This window comes from Phyllobates terribilis, unplaced genomic scaffold (genome assembly GCF_046119375.1).
Source record: "Phyllobates terribilis strain yellow unplaced genomic scaffold, ASM4611937v1 Scaffold_1__5_contigs__length_1240528914, whole genome shotgun sequence".
Classification (NCBI taxonomy): Eukaryota; Metazoa; Chordata; class Amphibia; order Anura; family Dendrobatidae; genus Phyllobates; species Phyllobates terribilis.
Genome location: NW_027362761.1, coordinates 11,137,302 through 11,152,694, shown reverse-complemented (window position 1 = coordinate 11,152,694; position 15,393 = coordinate 11,137,302). Strand labels below are relative to the sequence as shown.

Here is a 15,393-nt window from a genome sequence, read left to right as displayed (position 1 = left end):
GAGAGAACTAGAGAGAGAACTAGAGCGAGAGCGAGAACTAGAGCGAGAGCGAGAGCTAGAGCGAGAGCTAGAGAGAGAGCGAGAGCGAGAACTAGAGCGAGAGAGAGCGAGAGCGAGAACTAGAGCGAGAGAGAGCGAGAGCGAGAACTAGAGCGAGAGAGAGCGAGAGCGAGAACTAGAGCGAGAGAGAGCGAGAGCGAGAACTAGAGCGAGAGAGCGAGAGCGAGAACTAGAGCGAGAGAGAGCGAGAGCGAGAACTAGAGCGAGAGAGAGCGAGAGCGAGAACTAGAGCGAGAACTAGAGCGAGAGCGAGAACTAGAGCGAGAACTAGAGCGAGAACTAGAGCAAGAACTAGAGCGAGAACTAGAGCGAGAGCGAGAACTAGAGCGAGAGCGAGAGCGAGAACTAGAGCGAGAGAGAGCGCGAGAACTAGAGCGAGAGAGAGAGCGCGAGAACTAGAGCGAGAGCGAGAGCGAGAGCGAGAACTAGAGCGAGAGCGAGAACTAGAGCGAGAGCGAGAACTAGAGCGAGAGCGAGAACTAGAGCGAGAGCGAGAACTAGAGCGAGAGCGAGAACTAGAGCGAGAGCGAGAACTAGAGCGAGAGCGAGAACTAGAGCGAGAGAGAGAACTAGAGCGAGAGAGAGAACTAGAGCGAGAGCGAGAACTAGAGCGAGAGAGAGAACTAGAGCGAGAGAGAGAACTAGAGCGAGAGAGAGAACTAGAGCGAGAGAGAGAACTAGAGCGAGAGAGAGAACTACAGCGAGAGAGAGAGCGAGAACTAGAGCGAGAGCGAGAACTAGAGCGAGAGCGAGAACTAGAGCGAGAGCGAGAACTAGAGCGAGAGCGAGAACTAGAGCGAGAGCGAGAACTAGAGCGAGAGCGAGAACTAGAGCGAGAGCGAGAACTAGAGCGAGAGCGAGAACTAGAGCGAGAGCGAGAACTAGAGCGAGAGCGAGAACTAGAGCGAGAGCGAGAACTAGAGCGAGAGCGAGAACTAGAGCGAGAACTAGAGCGAGAGCGAGAACTAGAGCGAGAGCGAGAACTAGAGCGAGAGCGAGAACTAGAGCGAGAACTAGAGCGAGAGCGAGAACTAGAGCTAGAGCGAGAGCGAGAGCTAGAGCGAGAGCTAGAGCGAGAGCTAGAGCGAGAACTAGAGCGAGAACTAGAGCGAGAACTAGAGCGAGAACTAGAGCGAGAACTAGAGCGAGAACTAGAGCGAGAACTAGAGCGAGAACTAGAGCGAGAACTAGAGCGAGAACTAGAGCGAGAACTAGAGCGAGAGAGAGAGCGAGAACTAGAGCGAGAGAGAGAGAGAGAGAGAGAGAGAACTAGAGCGAGAGAGAGAGAGAGAGAGAGCGAGAACTAGAGAGAGAGAGAGAGAGAGAGAGAGAACTAGAGCGAGAGAGAGAGAGAGAGAGAGCGAGAACTAGAGCGAGAGAGAGAGCGAGAGCGAGAACTAGAGCGAGAGCGAGAACTAGAGCGAGAGCGAGAGCAAGAACTAGAGCGAGAGCGAGAACTAGAGCGAGAGCGAGAGCAAGAACTAGAGCGAGAGCAAGAACTAGAGCGAGAGCAAGAACTAGAGCGAGAGCAAGAACTAGAGCGAGAGCGAGAGAGAGCGAGAGCGAGAGAGAGCGAGAGCGAGAGAGAGCGAGAGCGAGAGAGAGCGAGAGAGAGCGAGAGAGAGCGAGAGAGAGCGAGAACTAGAGCGAGAGCGAGAGAGAGCGAGAACTAGAGCGAGAGAGAGCGAGAACTAGAGCGAGCGAGAGCGAGAGAGAGCGAGAACTAGAGCGAGAACTAGAGCGAGAGAGAGCGAGAACTAGAGCGAGAGAGAGAGAGAGCGAGAACTAGAGCGAGAACTAGAGCGAGAACTAGAGCGAGAACTAGAGCGAGAGCGAGAACTAGAGCGAGAGCAAGAACTAGAGCGAGAGCAAGAACTAGAGCGAGAGCAAGAACTAGAGCAAGAGCGAGAGAGAGCGAGAGCGAGAGAGAGCGAGAGCGAGAGAGAGCGAGAGCGAGAGAGAGCGAGAACTAGAGCGAGAGCGAGAGCGAGAGAGAGCGAGAACTAGAGCGAGAGACAGCGAGAACTAGAGCGAGAGAGAGCGAGAACTAGAGCGAGAGCGAGAACTAGAGCGAGAGAGAGAGCGAGAACTAGAGCGAGAGCGAGAACTAGAGCGAGAGCGAGAACTAGAGCGAGAGCGAGAACTAGAGCGAGAGCGAGAACTAGAGCGAGAGCGAGAACTAGAGCGAGAGCGAGAACTAGAGCGAGAACTAGAGCGAGAGCGAGAACTAGAGCGAGAGCGAGAACTAGAGCGAGAGCGAGAACTAGAGCGAGAGCGAGAACTAGAGCGAGAACTAGAGCGAGAACTAGAGCGAGAGCGAGAACTAGAGCGAGAGCGAGAGCTAGAGCGAGAGCTAGAGCGAGAGCTAGAGCGAGAACTAGAGCGAGAACTAGAGCGAGAACTAGAGCGAGAACTAGAGCGAGAACTAGAGCGAGAACTAGAGCGAGAACTAGAGCGAGAACTAGAGCGAGAACTAGAGCGAGAACTAGAGCGAGAACTAGAGCGAGAGCGAGAACTAGAGCGAGAGCGAGAACTAGAGCGAGAGCGAGAACTAGAGCGAGAGCGAGAACTAGAGCGAGAGCGAGAACTAGAGCGAGAGCGAGAACTAGAGCGAGAGCGAGAACTAGAGCGAGAACTAGAGCGAGAGCGAGAACTAGAGCGAGAGCGAGAACTAGAGCGAGAGCGAGAACTAGAGCGAGAGCGAGAACTAGAGCGAGAACTAGAGCGAGAGCGAGAACTAGAGCTAGAGCGAGAGCGAGAGCTAGAGCGAGAGCTAGAGCGAGAGCTAGAGCGAGAACTAGAGCGAGAACTAGAGCGAGAACTAGAGCGAGAACTAGAGCGAGAACTAGAGCGAGAACTAGAGCGAGAACTAGAGCGAGAACTAGAGCGAGAACTAGAGCGAGAGAGAGAGCGAGAACTAGAGCGAGAGAGAGAGAGAGAGAGAGAGAGAACTAGAGCGAGAGAGAGAGAGAGAGAGAGCGAGAACTAGAGAGAGAGAGAGAGAGAGAGAGAGAACTAGAGCGAGAGAGAGAGAGAGAGAGAGAGCGAGAACTAGAGCGAGAGAGAGAGCGAGAGCGAGAACTAGAGCGAGAGCGAGAACTAGAGCGAGAGCGAGAGCAAGAACTAGAGCGAGAGCGAGAACTAGAGCGAGAGCGAGAGCAAGAACTAGAGCGAGAGCAAGAACTAGAGCGAGAGCAAGAACTAGAGCGAGAGCAAGAACTAGAGCGAGAGCGAGAGAGAGCGAGAGCGAGAGAGAGCGAGAGCGAGAGAGAGCGAGAGCGAGAGAGAGCGAGAGAGAGCGAGAGAGAGCGAGAGAGAGCGAGAACTAGAGCGAGAGCGAGAGAGAGCGAGAACTAGAGCGAGAGAGAGCGAGAACTAGAGCGAGCGAGAGCGAGAGAGAGCGAGAACTAGAGCGAGAACTAGAGCGAGAGAGAGCGAGAACTAGAGCGAGAGAGAGAGAGAGCGAGAACTAGAGCGAGAACTAGAGCGAGAACTAGAGCGAGAACTAGAGCGAGAGCGAGAACTAGAGCGAGAGCAAGAACTAGAGCGAGAGCAAGAACTAGAGCGAGAGCAAGAACTAGAGCAAGAGCGAGAGAGAGCGAGAGCGAGAGAGAGCGAGAGCGAGAGAGAGCGAGAGCGAGAGAGAGCGAGAACTAGAGCGAGAGCGAGAGCGAGAGAGAGCGAGAACTAGAGCGAGAGACAGCGAGAACTAGAGCGAGAGAGAGCGAGAACTAGAGCGAGAGCGAGAACTAGAGCGAGAGAGAGAGCGAGAACTAGAGCGAGAGCGAGAACTAGAGCGAGAGCGAGAACTAGAGCGAGAGCGAGAACTAGAGCGAGAGCGAGAACTAGAGCGAGAGCGAGAACTAGAGCGAGAGCGAGAACTAGAGCGAGAACTAGAGCGAGAGCGAGAACTAGAGCGAGAGCGAGAACTAGAGCGAGAGCGAGAACTAGAGCGAGAGCGAGAACTAGAGCGAGAACTAGAGCGAGAACTAGAGCGAGAGCGAGAACTAGAGCGAGAGCGAGAGCTAGAGCGAGAGCTAGAGCGAGAGCTAGAGCGAGAACTAGAGCGAGAACTAGAGCGAGAACTAGAGCGAGAACTAGAGCGAGAACTAGAGCGAGAACTAGAGCGAGAACTAGAGCGAGAACTAGAGCGAGAACTAGAGCGAGAACTAGAGCGAGAACTAGAGCGAGAACTAGAGCGAGAACTAGAGCGAGAGAGAGAGCGAGAACTAGAGCGAGAGAGAGAGAGAGAGAGAGAACTAGAGCGAGAGAGAGAGCGAGAGAGCGAGAACTAGAGAGAGAGAGAGAGAGAGAGAGAGAGAACTAGAGCGAGAGAGAGAGAGAGAGAGAGAGAGAGCGAGAACTAGAGCGAGAGAGAGAGCGAGAGCGAGAACTAGAGCGAGAGCGAGAACTAGAGCGAGAGCGAGAGCAAGAACTAGAGCGAGAGCGAGAACTAGAGCGAGAGCGAGAGCAAGAACTAGAGCGAGAGCAAGAACTAGAGCGAGAGCAAGAACTAGAGCGAGAGCGAGAGAGAGCGAGAGCGAGAGAGAGAGAGAGCGAGAGCGAGAGAGAGCGAGAGAGAGCGAGAGAGAGCGAGAGAGAGCGAGAGAGAGCGAGAGAGAGCGAGAGAGAGCGAGAGAGAGCGAGAGAGAGCGAGAGAGAGCGAGAACTAGAGCGAGAGCGAGAGAGAGCGAGAACTAGAGCGAGAGAGAGCGAGAACTAGAGCGAGCGAGAGCGAGAGAGAGCGAGAACTAGAGCGAGAACTAGAGCGAGAGAGAGAGAGAGCGAGAACTAGAGCGAGAGAGAGAGAGAGCGAGAACTAGAGCGAGAGAGAGAGAGAGAGCGAGAACTAGAGAGAGAGAGAGAGAGAGAGAGAGAACTAGAGCGAGAGAGAGAGAGAGAGCGAGAACTAGAGCGAGAGAGAGAGAGAGAGAGAGAGCGAGAACTAGAGCGAGAGAGAGAGCGAGAGCGAGAACTAGAGCGAGAGCGAGAACTAGAGCGAGAGCGAGAGCAAGAACTAGAGCGAGAGCGAGAACTAGAACTAGAGCGAGAGCAAGAACTAGAGCGAGAGCAAGAACTAGAGCGAGAGCAAGAACTAGAGCGAGAGCAAGAACTAGAGCGAGAGCGAGAGAGAGCGAGAGCGAGAGAGAGCGAGAGCGAGAGAGAGCGAGAGAGAGCGAGAGAGAGCGAGAGAGAGCGAGAGAGAGCGAGAGAGAGCGAGAGAGAGCGAGAGAGAGCGAGAGAGAGCGAGAGAGAGCGAGAGAGAGCGAGAACTAGAGCGAGAGCGAGAGAGAGCGAGAACTAGAGCGAGAGAGAGCGAGAACTAGAGCGAGCGAGAGCGAGAGAGAGCGAGAACTAGAGCGAGAACTAGAGCGAGAGAGAGAGAGAGCGAGAACTAGAGCGAGAGAGAGAGAGAGCGAGAACTAGAGCGAGAACTAGAGCGAGAACTAGAGCGAGAACTAGAGCGAGAGCAAGAACTAGAGCGAGAGCAAGAACTAGAGCGAGAGCAAGAACTAGAGCGAGAGCAAGAACTAGAGCAAGAGCGAGAGAGAGCGAGAGAGAGAGAGAGCGAGAGCGAGAGAGAGCGAGAGCGAGAGAGAGAACTAGAGCGAGAGCGAGAGCGAGAGAGAGCGAGAACTAGAGCGAGAGACAGCGAGAACTAGAGCGAGAGAGAGCGAGAACTAGAGCGAGAGAGAGAACTAGAGCGAGAGAGAGAGCGAGAACTAGAGCGAGAGAGAGCGAGAGCGAGAGAGAGCGAGAACTAGAGCGAGAGCGAGAGCGAGAGAGAGCGAGAACTAGAGCGAGAGACAGCGAGAACTAGAGCGAGAGAGAGCGAGAACTAGAGCGAGAGAGAGAGAGAGAGCGAGAACTAGAGCGAGAGCGAGAACTAGAGCGAGAACTAGAGCGAGAGCGAGAACTAGAGCGAGAGCGAGAGCTAGAGCGAGAGCGAGAGCTAGAGCGAGAACTAGAGCGAGAACTAGAGCGAGAACTAGAGCGAGAACTAGAGCGAGAACTAGAGCGAGAACTAGAGCGAGAACTAGAGCGAGAACTAGAGCGAGAACTAGAGCGAGAGCTAGAGCGAGAGCTAGAGCGAGAGCGAGAACTAGAGCGAGAGCTAGAGCGAGAACTAGAGCGAGAGCTAGAGCGAGAACTAGAGCGAGAGCTAGAGCGAGAACTAGAGCGAGAACTAGAGCGAGAACTAGAGCGAGAACTAGAGCGAGAACTAGAGCGAGAACTAGAGCGAGCGAGAACTAGAGCGAGAGAGAGAGAGAACTAGAGCGAGAGCGAGAACTAGAGCGAGAGAGAGCGAGAACTAGAGCGAGAGCGAGAACTAGAGCGAGAGCGAGAGCTAGAGCGAGAGCTAGAGCGAGAGCTAGAGCGAGAACTAGAGCGAGAACTAGAGCGAGAACTAGAGCGAGAACTAGAGCGAGAACTAGAGCGAGAACTAGAGCGAGAACTAGAGCGAGAACTAGAGCGAGAGCTAGAGCGAGAGCTAGAGCGAGAGCTAGAGCGAGAGCTAGAGCGAGAACTAGAGCGAGAACTAGAGCGAGAACTAGAGCGAGAACTAGAGCGAGAACTAGAGCGAGAACTAGAGCGAGCGAGAACTAGAGCGAGAACTAGAGCGAGAGAGAGAGAGAGAGAGCGAGAACTAGAGCGAGAGAGAGAGAGAGAGCGAGAACTAGAGCGAGAGAGAGCGAGAACTAGAGCGAGAGCGAGAACTAGAGCGAGAACTAGAGCGAGAGCGAGAACTAGAGCGAGAGCGAGAACTAGAGCGAGAGCGAGAACTAGAGCGAGAGCGAGAACTAGAGCGAGAGCGAGAACTAGAGCGAGAACTAGAGCGAGAGCGAGAACTAGAGCGAGAGCGAGAACTAGAGCGAGAGCGAGAACTAGAGCGAGAGCGAGAACTAGAGCGAGAGCGAGAACTAGAGCGAGAACTAGAGCGAGAGCGAGAACTAGAGCGAGAACTAGAGCGAGAGAGAGAGAGAGCGAGAACTAGAGCGAGAGAGAGAGAGAGAGCGAGAACTAGAGCGAGAGAGAGCGAGAACTAGAGCGAGAGCGAGAACTAGAGCGAGAACTAGAGCGAGAGCGAGAACTAGAGCGAGAGCGAGAACTAGAGCGAGAGCGAGAACTAGAGCGAGAGCGAGAACTAGAGCGAGAGCGAGAACTAGAGCGAGAGCGAGAACTAGAGCGAGAGCGAGAACTAGAGCGAGAGCGAGAACTAGAGCGAGAGCGAGAACTAGAGCGAGAACTAGAGCGAGAGCGAGAACTAGAGCGAGAGCGAGAACTAGAGCGAGAGCGAGAACTAGAGCGAGAGCGAGAACTAGAGCGAGAGCGAGAACTAGAGCGAGAACTAGAGCGAGAGCGAGAACTAGAGCGAGAGAGAGAGCGAGAGCGAGAACTAGAGCGAGAGCGAGAACTAGAGCGAGAGCGAGAACTAGAGCGAGAGCTAGGGCGAGAGAGAGAGCGAGAACTAGAGCGAGAGCGAGAGCGAGAACTAGAGCGAGAGCGAGAACTAGAGCGAGAGCGAGAACTAGAGCGAGAGAGAGAGAGCGAGAGCGAGAACTAGAGCGAGAACTAGAGCGAGAACTAGAGCGAGAACTAGAGCGAGAACTAGAGAGAGAGAGAGCGAGAGCGAGAACTAGAGCGAGAACGAGAGCGAGAACTAGGGCGAGAGCGAGAGCGAGAACTAGGGCGAGAGCGAGAACTAGGGCGAGAGCGAGAACTAGGGCGAGAACGAGAGCGAGAACTAGAGCGAGAGCAAGAACTAGAGCGAGAGCAAGAACTAGAGCGAGAGCAAGAACTAGAGCGAGAGCAAGAACTAGAGCGAGAGCAAGAACTAGAGCGAGAGCAAGAACTAGAGCGAGAGCAAGAACTAGAGCGAGAGCAAGAACTAGAGCGAGAGCAAGAACTAGAGCGAGAGCAAGAACTAGAGCGAGAGCGAGAACTAGAGCGAGAGCGAGAGCGAGAACTAGAGCGAGAGCGAGAACTAGAGCGAGAGCGAGAACTAGAGCGAGAGCGAGAGCGAGAGCGAGAACTAGAGCGAGAGCGAGAACTAGAGCGAGAGCGAGAACTAGAGCGAGAGCGAGAACTAGAGCGAGAGCGAGAACTAGAGCGAGAGCGAGAACTAGAGCGAGAGCGAGAACTAGAGCGAGAGCGAGAACTAGAGCGAGAGCGAGAACTAGAGCGAGAGCGAGAACTAGAGCGAGAGCGAGAACTAGAGCGAGAGCGAGAACTAGAGCGAGAACTAGAGCGAGAGCGAGAACTAGAGCGAGAGAGAGAGCGAGAGCGAGAACTAGAGCGAGAGCGAGAACTAGAGCGAGAGCGAGAACTAGAGCGAGAGCGAGAACTAGAGCGAGAGCGAGAACTAGAGCGAGAGCGAGAACTAGAGCGAGAGCGAGAGCGAGAACTAGAGCGAGAGCGAGAACTAGAGCGAGAGAGAGAGCGAGAGAGAGAGCGCGAGAACTAGAGCGAGAACTAGAGCGAGAGCGAGAACTAGAGCGAGAGCGAGAACTAGAGCGAGAGCGAGAACTAGAGCGAGAGCGAGAACTAGAGCGAGAGCGAGAACTAGAGCGAGAGCGAGAACTAGAGCGAGAGCGAGAACTAGAGCGAGAGCGAGAACTAGAGCGAGAGCGAGAACTAGAGCGAGAGCGAGAACTAGAGCGAGAGCGAGAACTAGAGCGAGAGCGAGAACTAGAGCGAGAGCGAGAACGAGAGAGAGAGCGAGAGCGAGAACTAGAGCGAGAACTAGAGCGAGAACTAGAGCGAGAACTAGAGCGAGAACTAGAGCGAGAACTAGAGCGAGAACTAGAGCGAGAACTAGAGCGAGAACTAGAGCGAGAACTAGAGCGAGAGAGAGAGAGAGCGAGAGCGAGAACTAGAGCGAGAACTAGAGCGAGAACTAGGGCGAGAGCGAGAGCGAGAACTAGGGCGAGAGCGAGAGCGAGAACTAGGGCGAGAGCGAGAGCGAGAACTAGGGCGAGAGAGAGAGCGAGAACTAGGGCGAGAGAGAGAGCGAGAACTAGAGCGAGAGAGAGAGCGAGAACTAGAGCGAGAGCGAGAACTAGAGCGAGAGCGAGAACTAGAGCGAGAGCGAGAGAGAGAGAGCGAGAGCGAGAACTAGAGCGAGAACTAGAGCGAGAACTAGAGCGAGAACTAGAGCGAGAACTAGAGCGAGAACTAGAGCGAGAGCGAGAACTAGAGCGAGAGAGAGAGAGAGAGCGAGAGCGAGAACTAGAGCGAGAACGAGAGCGAGAACTAGGGCGAGAGCGAGAGCGAGAACTAGGGCGAGAGCGAGAGCGAGAACTAGGGCGAGAGCGAGAGCGAGAACTAGGGCGAGAGCGAGAGCGAGAACTAGGGCGAGAGCGAGAACTAGGGCGAGAGCGAGAGCGAGAACTAGGGCGAGAGCGAGAGCGAGAACTAGGGCGAGAGCGAGAACTAGGGCGAGAGCGAGAACTAGGGCGAGAACTAGGGCGAGAGCGAGAACTAGGGCGAGAGCGAGAACTAGGGCGAGAGCGAGAACTAGGGCGAGAGCGAGAACTAGGGCGAGAGCGAGAACTAGGGCGAGAGCGAGAACTAGGGCGAGAGCGAGAACTAGGGCGAGAGCGAGAGCGAGAACTAGGGCGAGAGCGAGAGCGAGAACTAGGGCGAGAGCGAGAGAGAGAACTAGGGCGAGAGCGAGAGAGAGAACTAGGGCAAGAGCGAGAGAGAGAACTAGGGCGAGAGCGAGAGAGAGAACTAGGGCGAGAGCGAGAGAGAGAACTAGGGCGAGAGCGAAAGAGAGCGAAAGAGAGCGAAAGAGAGCGAAAGAGCGAAAGAGAGCGAAAGAGAGCGAAAGAGAGCGAAAGAGAGCGAAAGAGAGCGAAAGAGAGAGCGAAAGAGCGAAAGAGAGAGCGAAAGAGAGACACAGTACAGACCAAAAGTTTGGACACACCTCATTTAAAGATTTTTCTGTATTTTCATGACTATGAAAATTGTACATTCACACTGATGGCATTAAAACTATGAATTAACGCATGTGGAATTATATACTTAACAAAAAAGTGTGAAACAACTTTAAATAGGTCTTATATTCTAGGTTCTTCAAAGTAGCCACCTTTTGCTTTGATGACTGCTTTGCACACTCTTGGCATTTTCTTGATGAGATTCAAGAGGTATTCACTGGAAGTGGTCGTCCAACAATCTTGAAGGAGTTCCCAGAGATGCTTAGCACTTGTTGGCCCTTTTGCCTTCACTCTGCGGTCCAGCTCACCCCAAACCATCTCGATTGGGTTCAGGTCTGGTGACTGTGGAGGCCAGGTCATCTGGCATAGCACCCCATCACTCTCCTTCTTGGTCAAATAGCCCTTACACAGCCTGGCGGTGGGGTCATTGTCCTGTTGAAAAATAAATGATTGTCTAACTAAGCACAAACCGGATGGAATAGCATGCCGCTGCTAGATGCTGTGGTAGCCATGCTGGTTCAGTATGCCTTCAATGTTGAATAAATCCCCAACAGTGTCACCGGCAAAGCACCCCCACACCATCACACCTCCTCCTCCATGCTTCACGGTGGGAACCAGGCATGTAGAGTCCATCCATTCACCTTTTCTGCGTCGCACAATGACATGGTGGTTGGAACCAAAGATCTCAAATTTGGACTCATCAGACCAAAGCAGATTTCCACTGGTCTAATGTCCATTCCTTGTGTTCTTTAGCCCAAACAAGTCTCTTCTGCTTGTTACCTGTCCTTAGCAGTGGTTTCCTAGCAGCTATTTTACCATGAAGGCCTCCTGCACAAAGTCTCCTCTTAACAGTTGTTGAAGAGATGTGTCTGCTGCTAGAACTCTGTGTGGCATTGACCTGGTCTCTAATCTGAGCTGCTGTTAACCTGCGATTTCTGAGGCTGGTGACTCGGATAAACTTATCCTCAGAAGCAGAGGTGACTCTTGGTCTTCCTTTCCTGGGGCAGTCCTCATGTGAGCCAGTTTCTTTGTAGCGCTTGATGCTTTTTGCAACTGCACTTGGGGACACTTTCAAAGTTTTCCCAATTTTTCAGACTGACTGACCTTCATTTCTTAAAGTAATGATGGCCACTCGTTTTTCTTTACTTAGAATTTGTATTATGACAAGAAAAAAGCAGCTAACAGTCTATTCGGTAGGACTATCAGCTGTGTTTCCACCAAACTTCTGCACAACACAACTGATGGTCTCAAACCCAATTTTTAAGGCAAGAAATCCCACTTATTAAACCTGACAGGGCACACCTGTGAAGTGAAAACCATTTCCGGTGACTACCTCTTGAAGCTCATCAAGAGAATGCCAAGAGTGTGCAAAGCAGTCAAAGCACAAGGTGGCTACTTTGCAGAACCTAGAATACAAGACATATTTTCAGTTGTTTCACACTTTTTTGTAAAGTATATACACTGTGTTCCAAATTATTATGCAAATAATATTTTCTCAGATTTTCCCAAATTACCTATACGAATTGCAGTCATTGTAATTTTCCAGTCAAATAACTATTAGAGTACAATTGAAAGGTTTTTGTACAAACTGCCTATGATAACAGTATGTTTTTAAAAAAATAAACTCAAACTGCACTCAAAATGCATGTTCCAAATTATTATGCACAGCAGTTTTCAACCTTTTCATTTTAATAAAGAACAAAAAAATTTTAATTTTTGAAATTATAAGCATTAGCAGGTTATTACAAACTGAAATCAAACAGTTTTCAACTCAAAACTTTATTCAAGGTGATGTTACATTTGCACATAGGACCGCTTGTTCGAAAGGAGCTTCTGAACTCTCTCGTCCATTTAATTTGTCAGGTTTTGGATGGTTTCTGCTTCAATTGTTTTGCATGAGGACAGAATACCCTCCCAGAGCTGTTGCTTAGATGTGAACTGCCTCCTGCCATCATAGACACTCCTTTTGATGATGCTCCAGAGGTTCTCAATGGGGTTGAGGTCAGGGGAGCATGGGTGCCACACCATAAGTTTGTCCCCTTTTATGCCCAGATGCAGATGTGCTATGTGCAGCATGAGACAGAGCATTATCATGCATGAAAATTGCTGCGGAATGTACGGTTCTTCTTCTTGAACCATGGAAGGAAGTGCTGTTTGAGAAACTCAACATACATTATGGAGTTCATCTTTACCCCTTCAGGGATCCTAAAAGGGCCGACAATCTCTCTCCCCATGATTCCAGCCCAAAACATTACTCCACCTCCTCCTTGTTAGCGCCATAGCCATGTTTGCATGGGGTGTCCATCAACCAGCCATCCTCCACTCCATCCATCTGGACCATCGAGATCATTTCATGCATGATAATGCCCCGTCTCATGCTGCACATAACACATCTGCATCTCTGGCTGCTATGGGCATAAAAGGTTGAAAACTCTGCTGTGCATAATAATTTGGAACATGCATTTTGAGTGCAGTTTGAGTTTTTTAAAAATATACTGTTATCATAGGCAGTTTGTACAAAAACCTTTCAATTGTACTCTAATGGTTATTTGACTGGAAAATTACAATGACTGCAATTCATATAGGCAATTTGGGAAAATCTGAGAAAATATTATTTGCATAATAATTTGGAACAGTGTAATTTCACATGGGTTAATTCATAGTTTTGATGCCTTCAGTGTGAATGTGCAATTTTCATAGTCATGAAAATACAGAAAAATCTATAAATGAGAAGGTGTGTCCAAACTTTTGGTCTACACACACACACCTCCAAGTTAATATTTGAAAAAAAGATTAAAAATTGCAACATGACTAAATGACGTCATGGCAGGTCCTTTTAGACCATTGCGAGCCGTAGAAGAGACCGGACGCAGCGGATAAAAGACTGGGGGCCACCAGAAGGTTACTATAATGTATTTTATTTTAATTATTATTTTTTACAGGTACCATGGTACCCGGGTCTGGATGAGAGAGTCTCATCTTCTCCAGACTCAGGTACCATCCACACATTAAATCGCTTAATATTCACATGTAGTCATGCGGATATTAAGAGATTCAATGCAAGTAAGTGGCGGAGAAAACGTCACGTTTATGCAAAATAATTGGTAGTGTTGTGGATTTTTCCACAATGATAATCCGCAGCGGAAATTTCCGCAGCATGTGCACAGCACATGCTGTTTATCATTGGGGAACATGGCAGGCCTTCTACTAAGCATTTAAGCTTTTCTGCAGCGGAATTGCCGCCACGGAAAAGCTTAAAAAATGCATGGTGGGCACACAGCCAAATACTTCATTTTCTGGAACAAGTTCAAAAGATGCCAACATTTTCAGCCATGACTGTATATACTGAAATTGACAATCTCCTATAAAGCCCAGCCACGTGCCAATGACTACTCAATCACTTTCCGGAAAAAGGGAGCAATAGATGCTGATACAAGCATACTTTGCAAACAAACCATGATTAACAGTCACATCTAAGTAGTTAAACAGCAGTGATCGGCTCTAGCTCCAGTCACTGCTGTTAGAGGCAGATACTGCCTGCAGATACAGCTGGTACCTGCCTTCTACACTCCATACACAAACATCCTGATACTGATGTACATGTACAAAGGGATTATGTTGTCTTGAAGTAGCAGCAGCTCTTTGCAATATGATTAAAAATTTATTGAGAATGGCTGTCTTATTGCTGTTGATGCGCTTACCATGTACCACTGCTTATGGAATAAGGGATCTGTGGGCATCACATTGACTTGTCTTTTTGTTCTTTTCTTTACAGTCTGCTGTTCAAACCAATGGACCTGAAGGTTATAGGAAAACACCTTAAAGGGATTGTCTCCTAAATCAGTAGCTCAAAAGTTCAGTAGTGAACCGCTCCCATGCATCGTGGCTTTCTGTTTGGTAGAGGATGGTGCACACATGGTTGACTTACAATTCAGACCAGCAGAATTGTGACACTGTTGGTCCGAATTATGCATACTTTAATCCTGCTGTAATCAGGCAGTACTGCCCCTGAAGCATCAGAGAAGCTGGCCAGAACCAGTAATTACAATCTCTAGAGGAAAGATTGTAAGCACTGAACTCCTTGTCTAGGAGACCAGCCATTTCTGATAGCCACAGCTGCAGTGGATGGTAACCTAGGGATCATGCAGTAAATAGCTCTTGAGAATGGGGAAGATTTTAATAAGAAGCAAAATAGCAAACATTTATATTGTTACATCCACTTTGAAATGTTAAGCATGAAATAACTTGGAAATTACCATTTAATACGGCTGAAAAATATTCAGGTCATGAACATAACATGAGCACCAATAAAGCCAAAATAAAAGAGCTTGATTGTGTTCTTGTTAATACTTGGATTACACCACAGAGTGGAATGAAGGAGAGTCTGGCGTAGATGCAGAAGAGAATGTGTACCTAGGGATAGATCTGTTGAGAATATTTGAGGAATTAACTTCTCTCCATGTAAAAAATATAATAAAAATAAATAAATAAGGCTGTCATACACTCTAAAAAACACAATTTCAATTCTTTGCAACCTTAATTGAATGAATGAATGAATGAATTGCTTTTAATCCTGTTTTTCCTGTCTTCTGACGAAGAGGCTAGCCATCAAGCATATATTGGAGGAATAGTCTGTATATAAAACATACGACTACTTCTCAAGGCGCTGCAGGCTGGTCCCAATGAGAGGACAGACAAAGCCCAGCTGGCTGCAGTATCACGACAATGCTGTGGGTGCAGGAGGTGAAAGGTTGTGTGTGGGAACATCAGGGCTTTGGCTGCATTGTTTCTCTCCTTTTCCTAAAGTTATTCTGCAAGAAAAACCAATTTAATAATTCTATAGAAAAAAAAAAAAAAAAAAAAAAAGTGTGGGTGGCACTAATGGTAAGTAAACAAATACATTTTCTTAATTGCCCTGCCCTTGGAAAATAGTTTAGGATTTTACTGTATATAACATTAGCAGAGGTAGAAAAGTTGCCAAAAATAAAAGATTAATGAATTGGAAATTATATATAAATAATGGTAAATCAGATTTTTTTAGATTAAAGCCTTAAAAAGGGATTTCCTATACAGCATCAATATCAGATCAGGGGGGATATGAAGCCCAGTGCTCCCATCAGTTGTTATCCACATAAATAATCAGCTATGGAGGGAACCAGATGTAAACCCTGTGCAGAGCCGGATCATCATAGGCTCCATACACTTAGTTCAGTGGCTGCTCACATATACAGCAGCTCAACTCCTAATGAAGTGAATAGAAGTTAAGTTGCATTACCTGCGAGCAGCCACCGCACAGCATACAAAGCGGTGCCATTTTGGCTCCACACACATTTGCCACCCTAGGCCTGATCACAGCTAATTGGGGTGGGTGTTGGGTTCCACCAGTCTGATG

The 15,393-nt window shown here is 49.7% G+C and overlaps 1 protein-coding gene across 1 annotated transcript in view; it reads right to left on the bottom strand.

Moving 5' to 3' along the window:
- LOC141165509 (proprotein convertase subtilisin/kexin type 4-like) overlaps positions 1-15,393 on the bottom strand; it is a 707,768-nt gene that overhangs the window by 566,573 nt on the left and 125,802 nt on the right. The window contains exon 3 of the mRNA XM_073651166.1: positions 13,703-13,798. Coding sequence (XP_073507267.1) covers positions 13,703-13,798 — 96 coding nt within the window. The remainder of the gene's footprint in view (positions 1-13,702; positions 13,799-15,393) is intronic.